This window comes from Argentina silus (genome assembly GCF_951799395.1).
Source record: "Argentina silus genome assembly, chromosome: 20".
In the NCBI taxonomy this organism is placed as follows: domain Eukaryota; kingdom Metazoa; phylum Chordata; class Actinopteri; order Argentiniformes; family Argentinidae; genus Argentina; species Argentina silus.
The window spans coordinates 9,104,827-9,130,952 of record NC_139674.1 but is presented as its reverse complement, the minus strand read 5'-3'; the positions used below and the strand labels follow the sequence as shown (position 1 = coordinate 9,130,952).

The 26,126-nt window shown below is 45.0% G+C and overlaps 1 protein-coding gene across 4 annotated transcripts in view; it reads right to left on the bottom strand.

Annotated features, from left to right (window-relative positions):
- The window catches only part of osbpl8 (oxysterol binding protein-like 8), a 62,918-nt gene that overhangs the window by 14,217 nt on the left and 22,575 nt on the right, over positions 1 to 26,126 (bottom strand). For 2 of the 4 annotated variants that reach the window (XM_083691789.1, XM_083691790.1), the window contains exons 4-5: positions 17,328 to 17,364; positions 14,027 to 14,209 (exon numbers count right to left, since the gene is read on the bottom strand). In XM_083691789.1, coding sequence (XP_083547915.1) covers positions 14,027 to 14,209; positions 17,328 to 17,364 — 220 coding nt within the window. Of the gene's footprint in view, positions 1 to 7,241; positions 7,604 to 14,026; positions 14,210 to 17,327; positions 17,365 to 26,126 lie in introns of those variants that run through there. The other 2 variants (XM_083691791.1, XM_083691792.1) reach the window with 2 other exon arrangements.

Here is a 26,126-nt window from a genome sequence, read left to right as displayed (position 1 = left end):
GTCAAAGAAAGCAGAGAAACCGCACAGTGAGTCGACAGAACTACCTCTGTAATCCTAGAAGCGTTTGAGAACAATTAAGTCCACTGTGTGTGGATCTTGTCCTTTCTCAGAAAGCTCCAGCCCCGTGGTAGAGTATGTAAACATTTCATGCCATCATCGTCACTGTCGTCCATCTTTAATGAGCAAAGGGACAGTCACTGAGTATGGAATATGGTGGGTTGGTTATGAGTCAGTAACAGGGTATTGGCCAAAGGTCATTTGACAAGCAACATCTGAGAGTCTGAAAGCTTCAACATGTCCGCATGTTACTTAAGCTTTTGGAAAGTCACTTGATTTTGATAGATAGTGGTCTGAATTGCTTCAAACCAGCAACAAACTGTATGGTTGCTAATTCAATTGCTAGTTCAATGACCAGCATGTTGCACAATAAAAATGTGTAGCAGATGTTTGTGAATAATTAATGACATCTCAGCAGTGAGAGAGACAGCTCTGTATGACAGCATATCATAAAGATCTGTTGCAGCTCCACTGGGGCGAGATTGACAACGTCAGACCAAAAATTAGCTGCGATTGACACATCACCATGGTGTGAAGCTCCAGTTTGTCCCTGATGGAAATCGGCTGAAAAACAAACACGTCTACGCACACACACATACTGTGTACACAGACACACACCGTGTACACAGACACACACACACACAAACAAAAGAGAAAGAAAACATCCAGAAGACCTTGACTGTGATGATGGAACACAAACAAGAACAACCACTGCCACTGATAGAGCAACTCTGTGACGACATTTTCACAGCTTTATTTTTAATCTACTGCAGCAGTGTAATTATTCAGCATGAGCTTCAAGGTTGAGCTGCTAAAAAACACAAGTCCGGATCCTTCCAGTGAATGAATCAATATCAACATCTGATCTGACATTAACAGATGCTCTATAACCTGAGAGTTCCTCGCAGGGGGATTTACTGCTATGGGCTTTTCAGCATAGAAATCGCAAGCTAACGGGATTATTAAACACTCAGAAGCCCTTACGAAGTGAAAAGCTGTCCATTAGCAAACGCTAGTGCTTTAAAGATCGACTGCGACACTATAAGTTCAGCATTTATACTGCCTAGACATGGGCTGGAAGACACATGCAAGGGTATCAATGTTATATATTTGGTTTTATGAGGAGCGGTTTATTGCTCGTTTAGAGCTTTCAGATGCTGTAACAGAAAGATAAATCAGTCTAGGAACGAGCTTTGAATCATTTAGGTGGTTCCTGCACTCATACAGTGTCAAATCAACAATAGTGACACCACCTTAATGTTTGTGAAGGTAAATTCCTGCTTTAAAACGCATGTTCCATTGAGTCATCGCGAGGCCAATGCTTCTGTATAGATTTACTCATAAACATCAATAAGATTAACACAGATATCATAACTTGGTGAGAGAGCAATGTGACTTCTATAATGTATACAAGTAGACTGGCTTCTACCTCATTCCCTCAACCTCTGCCTTGTAAGCCTATAGCATGAACAAAACCTACTTCATCTTTGGCACCAACAGGGACATATTTCAGTGTTCAAACATACATTTTAATTAGATCAGATTGATCTGAAGCATTGCATACTGTAGCTGTAATTTATGCTTCTGTGGAGCCAGATGAAAAGACACACCACACTCAATGACTCATCCAGAGACCCTCAGTAAGCACTCAGCGGTCTCGTCTCCATGTCTACCCTACTTAGACGGAGCTCCTGAGAAGTGCACTGAGAAGTGCACTGAGAAGTGCATTTGTATGGCACCTGGGGTTAGTTTTGGTTACACCGTATACCCTTTGTCTCCATCAAAGGAGATTGGAGACTGATTATGTGACCAATCACATTACCCAAACATGAGACGTGCCTTGGAGATGCTTGTTGATTGGCTAATCATAGCCCATTGTCTTGTAATCCCTCCCATTGTGTACAAGGACAGTTCTCACTGTGCATAAATCAGAGTTAATGCACAGAGCGCCACTTATGCAATACTCATAATAAGGCAAAGAGAGGATGTGTAGATGTTATATCACCATGTTTTAAACGAGACAGAGCTGTTAAACAACAAGTGCAATCAGATGAAAAATGATCTCTCAGAGCCCGACAGTTTGTCTCCAAATATTGCATACTGTATACTAGGTTAAGGCTAGATGAAGAGGGACAAGGTGTTTAGGTGAGAGTAGAGCAAATGGTCTACAAGGGGCTATTGGGAAGTGTCAACATAGAGGGATATATATGAGATGATGAAACACAGTGAAACAAGAACACAATATGGTCCCCTCATTTCACCTGTGGCTATGACCATCACCTCACACGTCCTTATGGGATGTTCTTTACTTGGATATGAAACTACCTGTACTTTAATCACATACATGACACACAATAATAACAACAGTTAATAATGCTTATATTTTTGGTAAATTGTTGCCTTTGATTTTCTTTACCCTTCTACAATCTCACAACATCCTCAAGGAGGAATCTGGGATCTGCCCAGAGCACGGACAGATGAATTGTGGTTCTTTGTCCCCATGCCACTGAAATGCCATGGTAACGCTGCTGACACATGCCTTGGGGGACTATGTGAGGTCAGAGATGAGTCTCTTGGGAGGAGAGGTTTAATTATAGAAACTTTTGCTCCACTGCCATCTTCCTCTTTTGACAAGTCCAGAGGTGAAACATTCAGTCTCGTCAGCGGGTACAGTATATGAAAAAGTTTAAAGTTTATGTTGGAAAGGATGAGTCATTGGGAGCATCACAAAAAAATGTCCATAATTGTTTATCTGCGATGCACTTTAAATGGAATGGTGAACCACGAGGTGCTATGCCTGTTTTGTGTGTGTGTGTGTGTGTGTGTGTGTGTGTGTGTGTGTGTGTGTGTGTGTGTGGGTGGAGGATAAATGCTGTCTTGATAGATGCTTCATCTCTGCTTGTACATACTAGATATAACGTGTGATAAGGCCTGAGGGCTGAAAGCGGCGGAGGGTTCATTCCTGGGACAGCGCATAATCCCCGGCAAAAAACAGGATTACAAAGAGAGACGATTAAAGGCGGATATTGTGAAGCTTTCGCTTCCTTCCCTGACTTCAACCTCGAATGAGGCTAGGGTCATGAATAAGACCACAGGGTATAGTAGGTCACACCCTATTCCAGTCAGGTTGGGACATGGGTCAACAGGTATTGTGAACTGAACTTTACTTTGGCATCCTATTTCGCCTGAAAGAAAAAAAAACAGGAAAAAAAAAAAGCAAAAGTCAGTAGGATCTATAAAAAAGGATGTAGCTTTTGGAGCCCCTCTGGACTACAGTGTACAGGGGCTGGATGAAGAGGAACATTGAGTTGGCGAGGTGTGTTTTGTGTGTCGTTTCCCTTCAGAGCAGCGGGGAGACTCGGGCCTGGCTGTAAACTGGCGGTATACTAGCCAGGCTTGTACTGCAGTCATCCTGCTCTGCGACAAAGATCTGACAGAACCAGAGAGAGAGGGCGGGAGGACAAAAGAGAGAAAGAGGGACAAAGAGGGAATAACAGAGTGTAGTGAGGGAGAAAACTGAAGACAGCTTGGCGCATCGTGTAGACGGTTCTACGGAAAGCAGTGTCAGAGGAGCTCTTAGGATCATCCAGACAGATTCACACAAAACTCGCTGTCAACTGTTGCAAGTCGCAACGTCACTTCATTGTTATCCCTCAATACAATAGAGCACAAAGTCCACCAATGAGGACAGAGTGAGTCACCTAACTTGCTGGGCCAGATGTCAGACAATGATTATTGATTTGAATTAAAAAATTAAAAATTGAAGTGGGGCTTAATAATAATCTGTATAATACCATACACTCATTGAATTGAAATCAGTCAGAGGTAGGGCCAAATTCTCTGATGACAATCCCTCAAAGGAAATGCTCTTTGATCCATGCATTTGCTAACCAAGACCAAAGTGGGTCTCTCTTATGATGAGCTAAAAACCATACATTCCCACTAAGGTTGTCCATACCGTGATGTACATAAGGAACAGTGTAGCTAACTACAGGCGTGTGAATGAAATAATACCAATCCACACACAAAAAGCAAAAAAGCACAAAGAACCAACATCATGACATTGTCGGTTCTGAGAGTGGCTGTGACAGGGAGTTTGATGCCCATCACATCTGTAGCCTCTCTGGTCTCTTGACAGCCCTATGGCATCGCTGCAGGCAGGAGCAGGCTGGGGTACCACAGGGTTCAGTTCTTCAACAGTTGTCTTTTTATATAGAAACAGAATGCTTAGTAAAGTGAAGATGATACAATGACTGCCAGTGCAGAGAAACAGACATCAAGGGATTTCAGACAAAGCCAGGTGGACACAAAAATATTTTCACAAATGCAGACGATTCCCACCGATGAGAGGGTCTCATACGGCAAGACATCTCCACATCCCGCTTTCTTAACGCAATGTACCCGATGGTAGCTCGTGCACTGGGCGACCGAGCTCCCTTTCACCCTCCCCTTCAGTGTTTGTTCAATGCAAGTAAAGGCGCTGGCCACGAAATAGCAAGACATTTCAGGTGTGGCCATAGTCTTCTTATGTTCAGAGAAAAAGCCTAAAAAACATAAGGAGAATTTGGACACAATATCCAGGCGCGGAGAGCAGGGGCTGTACGTTTCGTTGCAAGAACTTGGCAAATTCGTGGCTGAAATCATGTAGTGTCCGCCCAGCTTAAAGAGAGACAACGATTGATTATGGGTTGAGTCACATGCTCTGTTTCCTCTCGACTCTGGGCATGCTCTAAAGTAGGCACCTCAGACTAGGGCAGACACAGACATGTTTATAGGAGGGTGAAAGAGATGCCATGGCGATGCCTGACAAAGACAAATGTTTGAAACCTTCCACAAGATAACACTTTTTGGGAGCATAAATCAATATTACATTTGCTGTAGCCATGGCTGCACTCTAACATAACTTTGTCCCGGGTGGTGTACTAATTTGCAGTTAAGTGTTGAAACTCAACCTGCACAGGAAAGTAGGGATTCATGCGGATTAAGAATATAATGGTTCAGATGTCTAATGAAGTAATCTTGCCCCCAGAGTTCCAATATTCAGAGGCATACCGTGTATGGCTCTGAGAGATTACTAATGCGGTAATGTGATTGTCAAATTCCAAATTTCTAATATGGCACAGGGTATTAGTGATAAGTATTTAATCTAAGGCACTGCTTTTCTGATATGCACTGTAATAATGGCACCCTAAATGAGACAAGCAATTCAGCCCTGCATTCAAATGATACAGCCCTGCAATCTCTAATGAATATGTACATGCTGCTACGGTTGTGCTGACCCTGAGGTGATACGCAGTTCCAAATCATTGTTGGAAGAGCAAGCACTGCATTTCCCCTGTTCCATTTCCACTATAAAAGGGCTCCATTGATGACCTCCAAAACCAATTCATTTCCAGCCAGCCACAACCAGCTGGCAACAACAACAGCAACAACAGCAACAACAACAACAACAACAACTGAAACACAGGAGTCTCCATTCACAATTAACATAAAGCCGATCCTCCTTCCGCTCCCTCCTTAAGCAGCCGCTGCTGGTTGACAAAGACTCCTTATCTTCAAGGTGGATAATATTACAAAGGGTGACTGTGTGTGGGGGAAGCAGGAGGTATTAGGGCAGTGATAGTGCCTCGCCATCGTTTTGTGTCTGGAGACTAGTCCTATATATAGAGTGAAGGCCAGGTTAATCTGCAGAGTCACTGGCTCTTTCGCTGGTCTCTCCTGTGAAGCACTCGCCCCAGGCAACGTAGAGGGCTGGAGGAGAGACGGGGCCGAGGCACAGGGCCTACACAGTGGCAGTGGTCTCGAAGCAGTGAGATTAGATCACTGTCTATGTAGGTGGTGGTGTGCTCCAAAATGTAAGGTTTATTCTCCCTGACGAAGGCTTCCATAACTAGCAAGTTGTTTTTTAATAATACAAAAATGATTTGTTGCAACTCTAAGCGTGGCTGAATATCTTCCGAGGATAGAAATTTGACAGGTTCACCACACAAAACTGAGGCAGAGACAGGCAAACATATACAGTTAATGCATCTTTTTTGTGAGATGGTGACCTAAAACATTTGAACTGAAGGCTGAATGCTACAGAGGCTTTAAATTGGCATATGAGCACATATTTAGTCCTGTTTTGAATTGCAACAAAGTAATCCTTGAATTACAACAAAGTAATCCCTGAATTACAATGCATTGTAAAATCCAAAATGGTGAACTGTAATGAGCTTTAGCCCTCTACAAAGCATAAAAAGGTAGCCTAATCTGAAGTAAAACAATGTTGCCTGGCACAAATCCAAGATATGAGTTGCATCAGTGGTCCTTTCACTCACAGCTTGTGAAAAAGCCATTAGTCATTATCCGTCTGGCAGAGGTTTTGTGTAAGAAACTAGAGAGAGACTGAGAGAACTTAACGTGGAAAAGCTAATGAAAAGTGGGGCGCAATCATGCCAACTACAAGTGGAACTGAGTTGAATGACGAGAGAGAGAAGGAGAGAGTGAGAGTGAAGGGGGGTGGGGGTGGGGGGGTAGAGGGGAGATCATGAGAGAGGGAGAGAGCAACTAGCACTGCGCCAGCTGTCTCTTGCAATCGCTCTGAAAGCCTCTTGGCAGAGAGCATATCATAGAAATAGAGATGAATGGAACCGGGGCTGGGAGTCGACAGGTAAAAAAAAACAACCCATGATGACTCATGACTGACTATAGCGACAGTACTGTAGGAGCTGGAATTAACCTCAGTCGAAGTTGTGAGAACGCTCTTCAGCTCATATGCTCAGGTGAATGGCAGCTAAACAGCAGCCCACACTCAGCCAGCTCATGAATATATGACAGTTTTCTATCCAGGGCTTAGAGGGCTAAACATACAGGCAGAAATCAATTCATCAACAATTCAGAAGGAATGACAGCTACAGTATTACACTAAAAGTTGCATTAGGCAATGCAATGAGAGAAAGCAACAGTATAGGTCCAACGTGGCTACAGTGCTGCTGTTTTCAATTTGGACCACAAACGTCCAACATCAGTAGCCTATCTAGCGGTTCTTACTCTACTTTTACAGGGAACAAGCAGCCTAAGCAGTGAACTAAGCTACAGTACTGAGGTACTAGTGAGCTAGTTACAACTAGCTCATCTAACGGAGCCGTGGCAGGCTCCTCTCCAGACAGGAGGCAAGGGTCTGCCCCGCATCAGACACCCACCTGGCAGAGAGATGGGCTTGAGTTCGTTATAGCCCCCGAAAGAGGCGTTGCGGATCAGTTTGCGTCCGTCGGGGTGGGGGGTGCGGACAGAGCTGGTTCCGCCGCAGGTGGAGAAGCGGCGACGGCACAGCCCTCCCTCCTTCATCATGAGGCCGGCGGGGGCCCTGGTGGGCTGGCACTGGGGGCTGAAAGGGGTTGCAGGGGCCGAGGGCGAAGGCGCAAGTCGCAAAATGCTCCGATCTGTCCCCGCAGCCAGAACAGCCAGCCAGACACAAGCACACACAAAGCACAGCAACTCAGTCTCCAGGCAGTCTACCAGCGAGGCACGCTTTTTCTCTTTTTCTCTCTATCGCTCCCTCCCTTTCTCCTCTCAGTGTGCGTGACAGTGTGAGAGGGAGCACTCCGAGTACTACACTGACGAATCAAGAGTCCCTCCCCCTTTTCTCCCCTAGCAGTGTGCCGAGGAGCTGCATCTTATATCCTCCATTCCACAGCAACCTCTCTCTCCTTCTCTCTAGACAGATATTTCCCTTCTTTCTTCCTTGCCCACTTCCTACACTCCCAGTTTCTCTGCTTCTCTAATTCCCTGACTTCCACTTAATGTCTGGATCTCCGATAAAAGAGTTTTCCGACAGTCTCTCAATACTGCTTCTTCTGATTGCCTCGCTTGCCTCTACCTGAATAAGTGGGCTCTCCTGTGGACGTTGGCTAGGCTATATGCTGCTCCTGCTTTGGCCCCCCTCTCTCTTCCTCACATCACATGTTAACCTGCACGTCTGACTGAGAACTCTAGCAATGTGAGTTGCATACGCCTGCTACGCACATAACAAACTGCGGCACGTATCCAGCACACGCAAGCATACACACAGAGCAACACATCCCCTTGTTATACAGTCTCTATTGACACTGCCTGTGAGGATAGAATGAAGTTGGCCTTGATTAAATAACCTGCCGCCCTATCATGTTGTCTTGCCAATCAAGTCTTTGGAAAGCCCTCGGGGAGGAAACAAAGCCTATAACTGTAATATCCAGAGGTCTCTCTAACCTGTTCTAAACCATCACACAAATGCTCATCCATAACTCTGCCCATGCAAACAAACAAAAAAAAAAAGTTATTTCCTGACTTGTGACCTGTCATGTGTCAGGCTACTGGGAACCAAGTTCCCAATAGAATCAGAATCCGACAGAACTAATTAGGAATTCAGTAGAATGAGCTATATGTAATACAATTTGTAAAAAAAGGTGTTCCAACCACAATGCTCCTTCTGTGACTGTAATCTACAAGCATGTTCACGATGGAAAAGGCTAAGAGCAGCTGATCAATATTGCCCTCAGGATATTGCTTTCTGAGAATGCATGAATCTCAATGGTACTATTCTGTTGCTCTGCAAGGCGATTGTCATGGTAACTTAACAGCACAGGGGTAGGTTTGAAGAAGATTCTGTTGCCCCTGAGGACCCATGAGAGTGACGTGAGACCATGTGTGGTCCACAAGCAAGGGCAAATTGCAGGTATAGAACAAACCCAGGCCACAAGAGAAAAAAGTGAGTCTCAAAGGTTATCAATGGTTATCTCTCTGAAAACAAGACGTGCCATGCAACACAATATCCTTGAAGCATTGCCTTTGCTGTTCTGTCCTCAAAACACCTGGCATCCTTGTATCCTTTTCAACTGACCTGTCCTTCTTACAGACTCATGTTGGCCAGCCAACTGTCCTATATTTACACTTGTTTGGTCTGTCAACAGCAGCACCTCCTCAGTGGCATCTGGCCAATTAAGGTTGATTATCGTTCATTTGGGACAACATTTCATCCCAGACATTTCATGTTTTGAGAGGCAAACAAAAGTAATCACCTCGATAACGGCTTAGAGGGATGTGATGTCACAGCGTTGCTTAGCAAAAAAATGTCTCCCGGAAAAAAACAGATCAATCTGTGTCTCTAGCTGCCAGACTCCAATGGGTCCTCCTGTCTAATTAACACAGGTAATTAAGATGTTCTGGCGTATGTATAATTCAAGTCTTGGGCCTAATTAAGCCACTACACCTCAGCAAAGGACAGTTCAGCTGGTTCACATTAAGTTTAATGAATTGTGACTGTTGTTAAAAAACTAATCAAACTATAGAGTGATGAGGCTTCACAGAGAGTTGGCCCAGTATCACACAAAGTTAGTCCACTGTTTTAGGTCTGTCACCTGACCTATCCTCAGGTAATATTGAGCCTGAAAACCCCAGAAGTGGGCCTGAGGGAGCTTGGAACCTGTAGCTTTCGCATGAAGAGAGAATGTATGAGGCTAATTAAGATACCCATACACAGTAGTGTTTGCAGACAAACATTGGCCATACAAACCAAGAAGTCATCAGACACTCTGGTTAGGTGTGCCCATGCCCACACACTACTGGGTCAACACCACCTTAGGTAAAGACAGTCCAGCCAATACATAATGCATGAGGAAGGACAATGTCAAAGCAAAACTATGAGTTTTGACAGTGGCAAGTCATCAACTAATGGATGTGGAAAGGATTTGCTAGTGTTTTAGCGATTGTGTACCCCAGACAGTGTATCCAGACGACCATTAGTGATTGTGTGACCTTGTTTTTTTTTTTTTTGTCGGATTCTGCTCCATCTGCAACCACAATAATTTCCATTGGATTCCTAAATAAAGACTTTATCACTTGTCCCCATGTAACACTAGCCCCCATGTGCAGGACTAAAATATGGAAAGAAAGCTGCTTGCTTACAGCCCAGTACACCGGATCAGCCTATCGAGCAGCTTTGACAAATCTGACTGGACACGTTACACAGTGCTAAAAGTATTAGCTTCAGTTCACACCTTGGACTGTGTGTCTCTGTATTCTCTCTCAGGGCAGGGATCCCATTGGTTGATGTGTGTCAGGCCACAAATGCAGACATACAAGCCAGTGATCTAAAGAGATCATGGTGGCAAGTCTCTCTTGCAGCACTCCATGCTAAACTAAGCTAGGTTAAGCTAACCACATATGGCATAAATATCACAGTGGATGAGCACTGCAATCCTGAGTAAATAGAAGCTAAGTAGGTGACATGTCCTACTTAGAGCACTATAGTGTGTTTACATCTACATTAACTCACAAATGCTAATGTCAACCCACATTGACTGAGGTGGAAATGTCTTGTGAGACATTTAAACAGACATTGTTAGCCAATGTTAGGTAGGCTAGCCCAAAGCCCATCCACGCTTGCTGAATAGTTAAACGGTACCGGGAAACTGAACCTACTTGCCAGGCTACTTCTCCCTCCAGTATATTCTCTCTGCCTTATAATCCCTTGTTGTAAAGCTGGGAGGTGATACAGGATCAGTAGTCACAGGTTCCTGAATAGCATAGACGATTTGGACCAGTGAGCACATACAGCACTCTCAGTCCCTAGGCCCACACAGAGGACAACGAGAGGTTAATCCTGGTGTACCACAGAAGCACCAGAACTGAAAACTGCCTCCAAATCTCTCCATAGGTCAATAGTGCAGTCTGATAAAAAAAAACATTTCAGCTTTCCACTCAAGTGCTTTTTAAGTGCCGCTTCCACCTTTCCATTTGTTGGATTTAAGCACTCAGCAGCATGATTGTCATCAGTCTGGCAGAATAACCTGGGCTTTCAGAGGAATTACCACAGAATAAAATCTCCATTACAAACTTCCTCTATGTGTTCATTGTCCTAAATGGATGGAAAGTGAAACATCCTATTTGAGTTTGCCAGACATGTTCCTTGAATTTACGAGTTCAAACCTCCAGGGTCTTACGTTTCTCTTGTCCAGTAGTTCCTCAATAGACTCTGGGGCCTATTGGCTTCCATCACATGCCCCTCTGTAAGCCAAACTCTTTGGCCTAGTTGACTGGATGGAGCCACTCATGCAGCATATCGCTCTTCTCCTGTACCTGCGTCTCATGTCTATCTGAAAAGTATCAGGTGGACATGGTCGACCAGGGGATCTATGGCTGTCCTCTTTACCAGTAACATGACACTGGTATTGGACATTCCTAAAGGGCCTGACATGTCTCACTGTGGTAAGGCCACTCACGTGAGTGCGAACCTCTCTATGCTATGGTAAGTAACTCAATGGATGCCCTCTGTTGTCGGGCTTTGGCTATGGCTTGACATGAAAATGCGAGTTCTCTTTACTTTGTCACTGATAGAAAAAAAACATGTTTGATTGGCAGGGAGTGAGCTATAGTCAGAACAATGCACAAGTGCATGTAGAGTCTGCAGACACTAGATCTCCTGCAGAATCTCCTGGAAGCCTTAGCCTGCATAAAAGGCCTGAGACCCTGTAAACCAGAGATTAGCACAGGGACAAAGAGGCTTTCTGGAGAGAGGCCTAGAAGCACCTTCCTTACTGTATCCACCCCTTACAGTGGAGTGCAGTACTGCATGTCGTTCTGCTGAATCTAGATCTTTGCTTCAGTACGCATGGCTAAATATGATCAGCAACAGCTTCATAAAGGGGAATTTACAGTTCTTGTTTGACTTGGTTTAGCTTGCATTCTATCCTCATTGTGACAATAGCAGCACATACAGACACAGACAAAGACAAAGACAAAGACACACACAGACACAGACACAGACACAAAACACAGACTCTAGAAGACAGGGATCCTAAAGAGAGTGGTGGGGCAGAATTTCGACGGAGAGGAATAGGAAAGACCAAAAGACTACCCCTTGTGTGGTTTCTCCACTGCCAAAGCATTTCTCTGCTAACCCAAATGCTAACAACCCTTTAGCTACACAGAAACGCCACTCTGATGTCAATACCGCTCTACTGTACTTGCCTTGCTTGCAGCTACACAGGGATATCACCAACCAAGGTCAACTGTAGACAAAGCTGGTCTTATCGGTGAACCCAAAAAAATAAGCTCTATATCCACGTTATGTCTGTATGTCCTCTAAGGGACCAAGCTTTCCCAGCCGTCGGACGCCCAAGCACAGCCCAGGCCCAGAGGCCCAGAGATCCTCCATCACGTCTTCCTTATCTCTTATCCTTCTTACGGGCCCTGCAGAACACCCTGAGCCTTGACCGGCCCAGCTCTCTTGTTCCCCACATACAGTACGGCCTCCCATTGGTGGACTGCCCGGTAGAAAGTTAAAGAGCTGAACAGTGATTGGTGGCCACTAATTCTCCTATCAATGTTGTTAACCCCCAGCTGACAGGGCGTAATCCCCAAGGCTGTGCCTAAATCCGGGTTGTCCACACCTGCTTTCTCTCCCCCCCCCTCTCTCTTTCTTCCCTCCTCACACTCCCTCTTTCTCTCCTCCCCTCTCTCTCTAGCAGTTAAAGCAAGAGTGGCTCCAAAGCGGATTGGGGCGGCCATGTCAGTCAACATGGAGGAAGTATTCTAGCTCAGGGAGAAATCACTTGGCAGGCAGTCCATGTCCACACTGTCTTGGCTGCAGAGGGTTGCTACTTATGGAGAATTACTGAGTGACAGATGCAATTCAATATGCTTTTCTACAATACAAAAGAGAGTATGTATGTATGTATGTATGTATGTATGTATGTATGTATGTATATTAAACCCTTGTGTATCCAGGGTTGAACAAAAAATTCTACATGATACCTGGTCCAAACTTAAAGATCAAACATTTTATTTGTATAACCGTAATTATAATGATTACGAGCAAATGAATCATGTTAGTGTCAAGACATAAAGATAACTAAAGAAGACCGGTCAGCTGATGAGCCTATCTGATTCACCAGGTGCTGACAGGAAATTGAACGCCAATGATGTTTACACAATACAGCCTATTTCCCACAGCGCAATTGCCAATAGAAGAGGCTACTTGAGGCAGTGCAGGTTGCCATGGAGACCTCACTGTGTTGAACCCTTCAGAACCATATTATTTTCAGGAAACAGTTCAACAGTGTGCTGGAAGTGGGGTAGGCATTCATAGCCATCTTTCAAGTAGACATGCATGGGTGGAGAGGTGAGGGACTGTGGCATTCGAGATGCAAGTAGAGCACTATGATTAGTAATGCTGCTTACAATTCAATGGTTCTGGATACATGTTGTCAACAATGTCGTCTTGACAAATCAGAAAAATACTGACGATCAACAGGCTTGTATATATATATATGTTTATAGCCAGTCTGATAAGAGGTGGGGGGGGGGGGGGATAAAAATATAAAATATGTTTGCTGAGCTCTTATGAAGACTTTTGCTCTCATGTAGGCTAGAGAGAGAGAGAGAGAGTGTGTGTGTGTGTGTGTGTGTGTGTGTGTGTGTGTGTGTGTGTGTGTGTGTGTGTGTTAGTCTGCTGCTTCCCTACCCTGAGACAAAAATCCCTTATTTTATGTGTCTGCTCCCTCTGGTGGTATATTAGGGAACATCACAATAGGGAAGTATAAGATGACCCAGTTCGGCATTTGTAAATGAAAAACTTTCCAAAATCACTTTTACCCACTCCTATACCTCATCTAGAAAAACACCAGCCATGTCATCACTTGTTTAGCGCAATAACAGCAAACTGGATGGAGCACCTAGGCCTAATGTATATTCCATCCCTGTCACACATTGCATGCAGTAGCTGAGTCCAACCTCAAGAGGGCACTGTGGTGCGTGAACAACAGTAGGCAGTATTGACTGTAAGCTTTACATTCTTACAGAGATCAGAACTGCCCTTAAGGGCTGATCTGAGGCCAGTTTCAAAACCTTTTAAATGTTAATGTTAGAGGAAGCTGACCTCAGGTGTGTGCTTAGTGCAACATAAAATGTGCAACATTTTACTGGAGAGGAGAGAGGAAGGTGGTCTTACCGTGGCTGTAGCTAACGCCCGGGCTGAGGGAGGAGGGGCTGGCGAGGTGCTCTCGGCTGGGGGTGTGCAGCCCCCCCTCCTTTTCCTTCTCCCTGTCTTTCTCCTTCTCCTTCTCCTTCCCCTGGCGCTGGCTCATCCTCCCTGGGGTCAACAGGACAGAGTCATCACCGGGCATTAAGGCAGCTAGAGGAGAGAGAGTGAGAGAGGGAGGGATGGCGAGAGAGAGAGAGAGAGAGAGAGGGAGGGATGGCGAGAGAGAGAGAGAGGGAGGGATGGCGAGAGGGAGAGAGAGAGGGAGAGAGAGAGAGAGAGAGAGAGAGAGAGAGAGAGGGAGAGATGGTGAGAGGGAGAGAGAGAAGGAGAGAGAGAGAGAGAGAGAGAGAGAGAGAGAGAAAAACACATTTAATCAAGCTGCTGAGCAGAAGCTTCACATGTGATGACAGAAAAGAACCACAGGGTGCCCTCTTGTGGTATGACTGCAAAATCCCCTTCAGACAGCATTAGATTTCATGACATAAGCAGGGACAGTACATACTCATGTATGCAAGAACACACATTAAACAAATACCATCAAAGAATCAGCACACTTGTGCCCATGAAGATACTAGTGTTGGATAATACTAGTATCTTCCCACAAGGTTCACACTGTACAGCACTGTCAGATTATTGAAAAGTACAGACTTTTCTACATTGGAGTAGGTCTTATGTCCAAGCGCTAAACCATGGGTCATGAACATACAGTACGCTTGATAGTAATGATGTAATCCAGAATATAATCCAGAAAGGTCAGTGTCCAATCTGACGAGTGGCATACAGACAGGCCAGAGCATGTCCAGGGCAACTGGTGGGTGGGTGTGTGTGTGTGTGTGTGTGTGTGTGTGTGTGTGTGTGTGTGTGTGTGTGTGTGTGAGATAGAGAGAGGATGAGATTGGTTTGTGCATGTCTTTCTGGAGACCTGAGGGGGTCACCGGGGTGTAATCAGATCAACAGTGAGGGAGCCAGGACTGAGGACACATGTACGATGGCCATCCCACTAGAGAGGACAGGTCTTTAAAAGCCTGTAATTACAATGACCCATTGAAAGCCACATGCAGATTTAATTCACAAACATGGCATTGATGGACTAAGCAGATTGCGAATGAGAGGGAAACAGTACACTCAAGGGAAACCTCACCCACTTTTAACACCACATTCGTTATCTCCAGCATCATTCCATTTGTGACAACGGGGATTGGTGAAGTATCCCTTTAACTCATTTAGTGCCGAGGGTGAATAAAGTCGCCCAAATGGTCAACATTCTAGAGTGCCAAGGCTGACTTTATTCACCAGAAATGCATAAATGATGATGCTTCATTTTGTAGCCAATCAAAATATTGTCGCTAGGTAAATACCACATAAAACACTTGGCACTCTAGGTGGTGAGTGTTTCCGGAATTCTTTGGCAGTTAGTGAGTTAAGCATTATGGCTCTCCTAGGGCCCATATCTATTATGTCTTTAGTTTACATTTGTCACATCCAAATGTGGTTAAAATAAGATCAGTTCAACATGAGAAACAGATCTAACCCAAGTAGAATTTGATGACATCACGTCAGAGAGGCTAAACCAAAACACACCGAATGCAACTTTGTCCTATTGTGTGGTTTACATTTATTTCCTGACTTTTCCTCCTCTCCTAATTGCATTGTAACAACACCCTGTTTATCTGTGGCACAGCTGTGGGGCAGAGAGCTGTCTGTGCCTGGAAACACTCGTGCCACACATGTTTGAGCAAACACCAGCTAGCATCATTCTGCCCCTGTCTCTCACACTGACTAGCTGTGTCTGAAAGCTCATACTGCCTACCGATTACTAAAAGTACATACTGAATATTAACCATACTACATACTATTTAGGCCATACTGTTCAGTAAAAATGGATGCAGTAAGTAACATACTACTAACATCTCATTCGTGCTGAGAATTCGTCATCTGTAACTTCATCTAGTGTGTATCTATCTGTAACTGCGAAACTTTCTGATGTTGCATACTGAAAACGCCTACTAAATATGAGCATTCAGACACAGCCACCGAATGCAGAATGACTGTGGATCAGCTTGTCCGTCTGACAGTTTCTCTAATCTCATTGGCTGAATCACAGCGGTTGGACCAATGCCTGGGCAGAGACTAATGGGACAGAAGTCATGCCCTTTCAATCATCTCCTGTTTTTTTGTTTTTTTTCAAGGTTCTAAGACACAAGCAACAAGGTGCAGCCAATCAGGGAGTAACAGAAGGACTACACATACTGTAGGCTACCCTGCAAGCACATGTACGCACATGCACACACAGGCCTCTTGTACTCTAGAACTTTCTGCAAACAACCACGTTGCTCTCAGGATTACACAGTCAGTGAGAGGTCAGTTGTAGTCGTAGAGTAGAGTAGTGTAGTAGACTACCTGTAAGCCAGCGCTGCCCCAGGAGGATACAGTAGTAGACTAGACCAAAAATAGTGGAGGGGGGGTAGGGGGATGCCTCTGTAATTACGATAAGAGAGAGATTTCCCTGTAACACAAGGCTCTCTACAGGGACTCCCCCGTGTGATCCCGTCTATGCTCAGCTCTGCCAGCACAGGTCACCTTTAAAAGCTATTAGGCCGAGCCAGCCCTGCAGAACAAGAGACAGATGACGGGACAGTGACTAGGCTGTGTAAAGAAATGGGCATCCCCCAAAACAAACATACTGTACTGTACAGCAATATGGCGCTAATCTATATTGTTATGGAACTGTCCATTGAAATCATGTCCTGTTTCCTTTGTTTTACTGTTATTAATAATGTCATGTGACAACCTAAAGTAGACATGAATGAGTGACACAACAACACTACCAGTAGCAGGGGAGGCTGGTGGAGGTAGACATCGGAGGACAGGCTCATTGTGATGCATGCAATGGAATGAGAAATGAGGTATCAAACACACGGGCCTTGCCTCATTCCATTCCATTCATTACAAGCCTGTCCTCCAATTTCTACCTCCAGCAGCCTCCCCTGCTACTGGTAGTGTTGTTGTGTCACTCGTTCATGTCCACTTTAGGTTGTCACATGACGAGCAGAATAGCTACTGCGTGTGAAATGTCTCCCTGTCCAATGGAACCTGTAGGGGATGGGAGACACAGTGGACTGTTGTGTAGACTGTTTTCATTCTGAGGCCCTTCCGCCCTTCCACCCCCCCCCCCACCTCCTCCCACGCCTTACCCCTCCTCCACCCCCATCTCACTCCTCCCTCCATCCCCACCTCACACACTCTCTCCAAAAGGTCAGTGGCTTACCTGATGTGGTGGGCTGCTCTTTGATCTCTGCATGATGCTACAGTAGCAGGAGGACAGGTGGGAACAGAGGGTAAGAGAGGGACAGATGGAGAGGGGGGGGGGGGGGCAATAGAGAGAGAGAGAGAGAGAGAGAGAGAGAGAGAGAGAGCGCAAGCAAGCGTGTAGAGGACGGGCAAGGGGTCCAGCCAGGTGGTCAGGGTGGCACAGAGTGATGTTGTTCGGATGTTGGAGTTTTGTGTGCAGCGGTGGCGGTGATGGACATAGCAGCAGAAGCCACAGAGGACGGAAAAAAAGAAGGAGACAAAAAGACAAAAAAAGGAAAAATCAGACGTTAGTTAAAAAGAAATGTGACAGAGCACACATCAACACAACACTGGCAACAGAACAGGGCAATGGCAGAGGGAGTGAACGATGGAGGAGAAGGGCACTGTCTTAACGAGGGAGGGGGAAAGATATGTACGCTAACACCCAGCGACAGATCAAACACACACATGCATGTACGCAGGAATGCACACCCAACAACTTGCCACGTATGACGCGGGCCACAATCCAAGCAGCTACAGGGGCAGTGTGGATTAATATAGATTATGGGAGTAGCCGGGATGAGGCAGGCTCATCACCAGACAACACACAGCAATGGGTGGGTGGGTGGGTGAATGTGTCTGCCCGGGAGTCACACTCCTCGCCAAACCCTGACTGGCTACCACCCCCACCATAAGGAAAAAATAGAAACCATGGCTTCCTATTGGCTCTGGCCCCAGTGAAGGCCCACTGCTGTGCTGTAACATTGGCTGAGAGTACGGGGAATACTAAAGAGTACTACAACAACAACAACAACAACAACAAGCTGATTAGCGTCATGGGGGGTCAGTGTTTGATTAATAAAGCTTTGGAGGCAGCTGTAGATTGGCTCCAGGCTTCTCCCCAAAAGAACGCAAGAGGGGTGCTGCATCACCATGTCCATTTAAATATTTCACCTTGTCCACGTAAACATTTCAGAGCAAATTAAACTGATATTTAGTAATAATAGAGTAACTATCATTGATCGGCAATGGCATCATTAAAAGCGACAACGAAAGTTAAAGTGTTATTATGTTCCTTAGTTAATTCAGTATTTTAGCACATTTTGACATGAATAAACACAAGTCGGTCATAAAAATGCAATCCAGCTCCACCTTGTTCAAAAATCCTGGGGAGAACCCTGGTCTCCAAATGTCTACAGCTCAATAAGCTTAGCTTCAGTCAGTCCCATCAAAAACCTGTTTCATGATAAAGCACAGTAACATGAGAGGACTTCACAAAGAGTGCAAGGAAAGTCTGCTACCATGATCCTTCGTGGTTTTGTAACAGAGTTAGAGAGAGGGCTGATGAATGAGTAAGCCACAGATACACATCTCCTTGGCAACCTGACCCTTGAGAGTAAAAACCCTGTAAGAGCACTGCTTTCCAAAACACAACCATCACTGGGGTCTGGGAGGACATTATGACCTGACTTCTGACTTAACATAGAGAAAACAAAGCATACAAAAAACTAAACATGTACAGGACATAACTAGAAATGCATCCAGCCTGACCAAGGCCAGAAGTTTATCAATTTAAGTGCTCAAAGCATTTCACCTGCAAGCCAAGTGTTTCTCACTAGACGTGCTACCCTGCCAATATCCATATTTTCCGTCTGATTAGGATCGAGTGCCACTGGGCATACTAATGATGCCCGCTCCTCACTCCCTGGCATTTCGCCGCAGTGGCAAGGCGTTTGAAGACCCCTCAGTGGATGCTCTTGTAACATGACTGGCCTGACCAGGTGATTGCTGTTGATTAATTATGCAGACAAGGATGAGAGGTGTGGAGGAGGGTTGGGTTGGGATAATCTCCAGAATTGCTAATGATTAATAAACATGGCGACACTGTGCAACCCTGGAGAGATTGGTTTACATTAATGGGGACACACTTCAAGGGCATGAATTCGATGATTCTCACGCACAATAGATGCCGATAAATTACTAGACTATGCTTGATTAGAATTTCAATAACTTCATTGGATTGGAAGAGAAAATCAGGATCAGTGGAGGACTTGGTGACATGACAGCCAATGTTGGACTAGAAAAAAAAGAAAATCCATAATGAACACTAAAAAATAGTTTTGCTTTCCCCATCACCCCAGAAACGGAGACAGTGTCAAAAACTGGGCAGGTTATAAGATTTATTTAAAAAATAATAATAATAATAATTCAGCTATATTAGTGACTGGTCACGTTAGCCAAGTACCATGTCTCGAATATCAAATAAAAATAATTTATCACCCTACAAAAATAGCTAAAATAGCTTTATTTACTATGGAGCTTCCAATACAAACTTGCTATGTTTGTCCCCAGAGAGCTTTGATGTCATGGTATTCTTTGATTATGATGCAATCACTTTACCAATGTATTCACACCAGAGAGGAAGCTGTTTTACTGGTACTCCCTCAACTAACAGGACTGGGCTGACTGCCACTCCTCACAGGTGAATGGAGACAGACACAAACAACACAAAAGGGATGATATACACATGATGCCACTAGGGTGTGTGTCACAATGACCCTCTTAACACAGCGGCGTTACTGCCACAACTGACGTTACTGACTGGAGTCACTGTGACAACGAAGCTAGTGAATCACAATGGTACTACTGTCATTGAAAGCTGTCCTGCTCTGCAATACACCAAAGAATACTCTGTGCTTTTCTGGACAAACAACACTATGGGTCTCTGTACAAATAAACCCATAGTGTGTCATGAATGCATTCAAAACAACAGGCAAGTACAGGCCTAGTCAAAGCTCAATACTGCATGAGTAATTCTCCCTAAATCCATGAAATGTAGCCTGCCACATCCCCTCTTAGTCTTTGTTCACAGTCTTATTCCGAGCGAGAGCTCGTTCCCTGACATGATACGTGAGAGGAGACATGAAAGCTATATTTTCAGACACGGTGCCATTTCTTTGTCTGGTTTTCAGACTTTCATCTGACGCGGTGGCTTTCAGCGGTGAGAGGACGGACCAGGGGGCTTCAGCAGCCAGGAGAGTAATAACTTCCACAGCTATCTCTTGACAGTGTAGCATTATGACAGTCTGACGCTGACAGACACCAAAAATGTGAATTGAGGATAAATCGGTTGTACCTCCCTTCTTTTAAGCTCAACCAAAATGTTGCGAAAGCGGAAAGACCAACAATATCTTTAATACCAGCTGGGGGAAAAACATGCACACTCTACTGTGCTGCTTCAGGAGGACATCCTTTTATGGTAATTTGTCTTTAAAAGGGAGAGTTCACCAAAATTACAAGATCACATATTTGATTACATTGATTTATTATTATAATTTTTTTTTTACCAAAACCCAATGCAAGCCAATGGACCCTAAGTTAGCATGATTTGGGTCCATTGACTAGCATTGGGTTTGGTTAAACATTGGATTTTGGTTAAACATGGTAACAATTGTCTGTTAGTTACAGTACCCAGAAAAACAGAACCAAAGTGTTGATTGAAGTTTGCCCTTGTCCAGACTCATTTCAGGGTAAGGAACAAAATAGGTGATTTTGTAATATGGGTGAACTATCCCTTTAAAGAACAGTATATCTTGTTACCTTAAAATAGCATCCAAATATGTAGCCAAATAACTTTCCCAAGCAATGAGAGTTATTACTCTCACAGGGCATACTAGGCTTGAACGCTTCCCTCCAAAACAGTCATGTTTATAGCTTTGCCCCAGAATAGATGAACAGCACTTGTGTGAGATAGAATGCCATGACATATTACATAATGTTTAAACATAACTCGCAGCACATTTCTGACCCATTTTATTTTAGTAGCAATAACACAGTGTATGTTATCATGAAGGTCTTTATCTTAAGGATACAAAATGCAGTACGTAGGCTATTTCTCATGAATAAGCCTCATCTTATAACAGAATCACATAGTGTCTGTATACTAACTGATTCCTAAAAAGGGAGAGCCTTTCATAACCGAGTCTCTGGTTGTCAGGGTGAAACCTACTCAAGCTCAAAGCTTTGCGTGGCCCTCCTATAGGCCGATGTCATTAATATCCCGAGTGGGAGACGGTCCCCTTTCCTGCCCCTGTGTATAATCTTCTTAGACTCCACACAGTGGGTCCTCGGTTCAATTACCTACCCCACCTTGCACTCTCATCAGCCAGACAAGTGACCTGGACACACAAACACCGCAGCTGGAACAATCACAATCAACACACTCACGCAAACCCTCCAACTCAGTTCCTTATGATTTCAGCTGCTAAGTAAGTCTTCACTTTCACCCTTTTCTCATTCAGAGAGAAACAATGTGTGAGTGTATGAGAGAGATTGAGAGAATGTAACACACAGTTTTAGCTAGGTCTCGATGCTCGAGCCTGCAGATTGCAGAGACTTGCTCCAGACAGAGCCTCCTCAGTAAGAGTGATTGCGCGCGGTTACTCTACATCCAAGGGTCTGTGCAGAAGATAATCGGTATTTGAGTCCCACTGGAGTTGACTGGAAGAGAGGGGGCGGGGAGGACAAGGGCAAAAGAGCATCCATCTTACTCAGCCGTGGGAAACAGCTGCGGTATGGAGGCTCTGGGTCTGGATGATCCACGAAAAGGCCTGGATCCTGTCTCTCTCATTCAAGTGCTTCCCCATCACATCACATTACCAGAGGAGTCGTATGAACTAAACGTGGCTTTGTTTCTGAATGGCCGACACCAGAGAGGACAGACTTTTTTCCATGCCTTTGGGCAGCCTCTGTCAGTCATCACAGGTAGCCAGGTGACGCTGATTGCTTTCCTTTGTGTTCCCTTCCCCGTTTGTGTCATTAATATGTAATGAACATCCTTGAAACATTCCTGGAGAGGGAGGCAATAAGACTGGCAGCTTGTACGTCTTAGTGCATTGCTATTGAGGTGAATGAAGAGCCATTACAGCTAATGGGAAGAACTCGTTTTGCAATGGCATTTCTGACCGACAGCAGCTTTTGAATTCAGTATTGCTTAAAAAAAATACATAGTTTGTGAGGCACCAGGGTGTGGAGTGTGTGTGTGTGTGTGTGTGTGTGTGTGTGTGTGTGTGTGTGTTTGCCAGGTATTCAGGTTTCTTATGGAAAGGAGTGTGCCAGCAGGGGAGAGTGTGAGAGGGTGTCAGATCGATGGACAAGCCCTTCACCCCATGAGCCCCTGCTGATCGTGTTACGGTAGTGGCTGAGTGTTCCAGCCACTACCAACCCCATCTATCCCAAGATCCTTTGGTCCTGAACACTTTCCACTGCTTCCTGAAGCATTTCCTGCAGGTCTCAATGCCTACTCGGGTGTGATGGAATGCTGACCGCAAGGCCTGAAATCGCAGATCATATCGGACGGCCTCTAACAATGACTGGACTAGACACGCAAGACTCATTTAAATATGCATATTCATATATCACCCCTTTTGGTGTCGATATGTAACTGCCCATCCATTTTGACTAAATTGACCAACATCACTTGCCTTTCTCCCCAAATTAGGCCAATGTTTTCTTAAATCACAAAGACCTAAAACAAACTAAAACCAGTAAGGCAGAGAGCCCTATATTTGTGTTTGTTCTGTGTCTCTCGAACTCAAGTCATTGTCTGACCTGCCCCATCTCACCATATCAGTGAGATCACCTTCTAGTGCCTCTGAATCATTCTGAAGCTGTCTAATGCCGACATTTAGCGCTGGTGTAATGCACAAAAAGGCCAAACAAACAAAGCGGACGGCGCAGTGGTTGACAGTTAAACGCCACAAAAGCACTCCCTCAGCGTGTTCAGGCCGCTTCCAGCTGCCGCGGTCAGCGTCATGAAAAAACACTCAAGAAGCTTCTCCGTCAAACATTAGACAAATGGATCCACACAGGTCAGCGCAAAGCCGACTGCAGAGTCAACACAGCGTCATGGTAACTAAGGCAGGAGAGGCATTTGAGCCTGGTCAGCACCGCCAGACTAACCATTTACATCCACATGGAAAACAAAGTGCAAGAATACTAAAAGTTCAGAATGACTTGGAAAAATACTTGGGGAGTCATTTCATTCCATCCATGCCACTTACTGCTGTAAATGCAGTTTGGGCTAACTCTAAAGATTTTCATCACCCCATACCAGCCATATGGGAAAAGCTGGACCAACAAACTCTCTTCTATGAAATCTCTCTCTCTCTCTCTCTTTCTCTCGAGAAAGCAGCAGAAAGTCCAGGCATTAGTGTCAGGGTGGTTTTATCCATGGCAGAGATGACGGATATCCTCTGGGTGGAGGGAGGGAGGGCATGAGGGCCAGGCAGGGCCTGGCTGTCCAGGGAGCAAGGGGAAACGCTGGACCTCCTGATTTACAACTGGTGCAACTGATGCACTAACAGCTCAATAAATAAAACCACTCAACACACAGGCGGACAGAGCACGACAGAGCCAGCAACACCAGCACACCAGCCAAGAGACTGTCCACAGCATGACGGCCAACCCTGTTCGTTAGTACAATAAAAAAAAAAACAGTAAAAATATTACTTTTAAACTTCTCAGCTACACATTCGGATGTTATTCATTTGGCACCGGCCTAAACGTTGAGAATGAGTTAGCCACTCAAATAAGTATGGTGGACAACTGATTAAGTAGCCAGAGTTTTAACTTCAAACTCAACTGAATTGTTAAAACGTGACTGTAAATGCTGAATCATCGATTGTTGCGAAGCAGCACAGCCTCAAACATTCAAAAGGTTGTTTGAAACTGTGCTGTTTACTCAGTGGAGCTGTGGGGCAGGCCTAGACAGGAAGCCCAGTTAGACAGTTAGACAGAGACAGAGACAGACAGACAGACACAGACACAGAGAGAGAGTGAGAGAGACAGAGAGAGAGAGAGAGATGTTGGCAGTGACTGCGACTAGTTCTGGTCTCATTGGCAGCAAGAGGAGAGTGTGTAGTGAGAAGACAGCAGCAGTTTCGGAAATAACTGCGTATCTATTGTCAAGGGGGTGGGGAGCCAGGTCCTGTAAATTGGGGATCTGCCTGAAAGTCTCACATGGAGCGAGTGATAAATTGAGCTGCTGCCCAGACTGATAGACCTGGTACATGGTGGCTAAGAGGTGTTGTTACTCCAGTGAGCCATGGGCTTTAGGTGTGATGATAACATGGCAGAGATGGTGAAGACCTCCTACCTCCTGCCAGAGGCATATTATTGACCCACTGGGTGGGACAGAGGAAGACGGGAAGGAAGTCCCAAATGGTCAAGCAGGAAACCCACAAACAGATAACTCTCTGAAGCCAGGCATACAAGGCCTAATCTGACAAACAGAAACAAACAAACTCCAAATGGCTCTCTCCCTGAAATGAAACCTAAAGATGTTGGGAGTTGAGACACTGATCCAGGCTCTAGGGGTGGGGGACACTGAGAGAATATCCCTTCTGTGCGATGGGGTCAGTTTCCCCGCCTCTCCTCCGATGCTCCATCTTTAATGAGGGAGAAGCAGAGGGGGGGGTCTTCTGTTCAACACTTAACCCTGCAGGGAACCCAATGAGACCGCCCAAAGGGGGGGGGGGTGCAGGTAGGCCGCAGACCCAGAGTAGTGTTTCAGTTTCAGCTCGGCTAGGGGTACAGGGTCTCAATGATAGTCTGAAGATGGACATACTGGGTCATATGGACATCTTGACCGGTCATCTTCCCTGGACTATGATGAACCTGCTTTGTGCTCAAAGAGAGAGCAATTTTGGACTTCCTGCTTCTTAGAAATCATATGCAAGCAAAGGTATGAGTGGTACCTGTCCATGGATTCCAAAATGAACCATGAGTCTTACTTCTTTTGGATGACTGATTTGTACATATCACACCGTAAGGCGAGAATGGCTAGGCCACATTGCAAGAAACGACATATAGTAGCTGGCACAGTTTCACAAAGGAAACTACACATCAAAAAAACCCATCTAACCAACCTTCTTTCGTAATAAGAGAGAGCCACACCTCTTTAATATGAGAGTAAGATGCATAACCATCCTCAACCTTTTAAACTGAGCAGTTGTGGCTTTGTAGACTCAAAGTAAATCCCAGAAATATTGGCTTTCCAAGAACATAAGTAAAGACATGGCAATGTAAATGGCCATTTACCATACTACAAGCTTAATTTACAAAGACTGTAAATAACAATGTCTTAATATATAAACTTTGCCTTGAAATGAGTGAGCTAACTTGGCTTGAAAGGCATTTAATAAGTCAAGACAAATTATTTCCTATCTTTCAAAACAAGGACTTAGAAAAATGTAATTAGGGTCTATTTGGAACTTCAACCAATGCCTTGTGAGTGGTTCTGGTCAGTAAGAGCTCTGCTTTCCGTCATTCAATCCGGAGATCCCCAACTCTGTCCAGGGGGAGAGGAATCAGATCAGTCCCCTTATTCCCCTCACGGTCCAAAATCAATTTACACAGCGAGAGAGGCCTAATGCTAACAATCTGATTACACGCACTCAGACCCAGTTGTCTGCATCTCCACTGCTGAGCTACAGCCAAAACTCCTGCTGGCCTGGACTGAACAGCCATTCCTGGGATACTACTGCTGAACGGCATCATGGGTAGCAGATAGCATCCCCCATCTAACCACATCCTCACGGCCGAGAATTTACAGTTTTGTCCTCGTCTGCCCGGATAAATCCTAAGAGTAACCGGTGCATGGTCTGAATTCTTCTCACTAGCTCTTTTGAGAAGAATGGGCACTCTGATCCTTGCAGAAGACTGCCGGGTGGAGAAGGAAGAGTCTTTATGAAGTCTTTGAATTTGACCTGGGAGT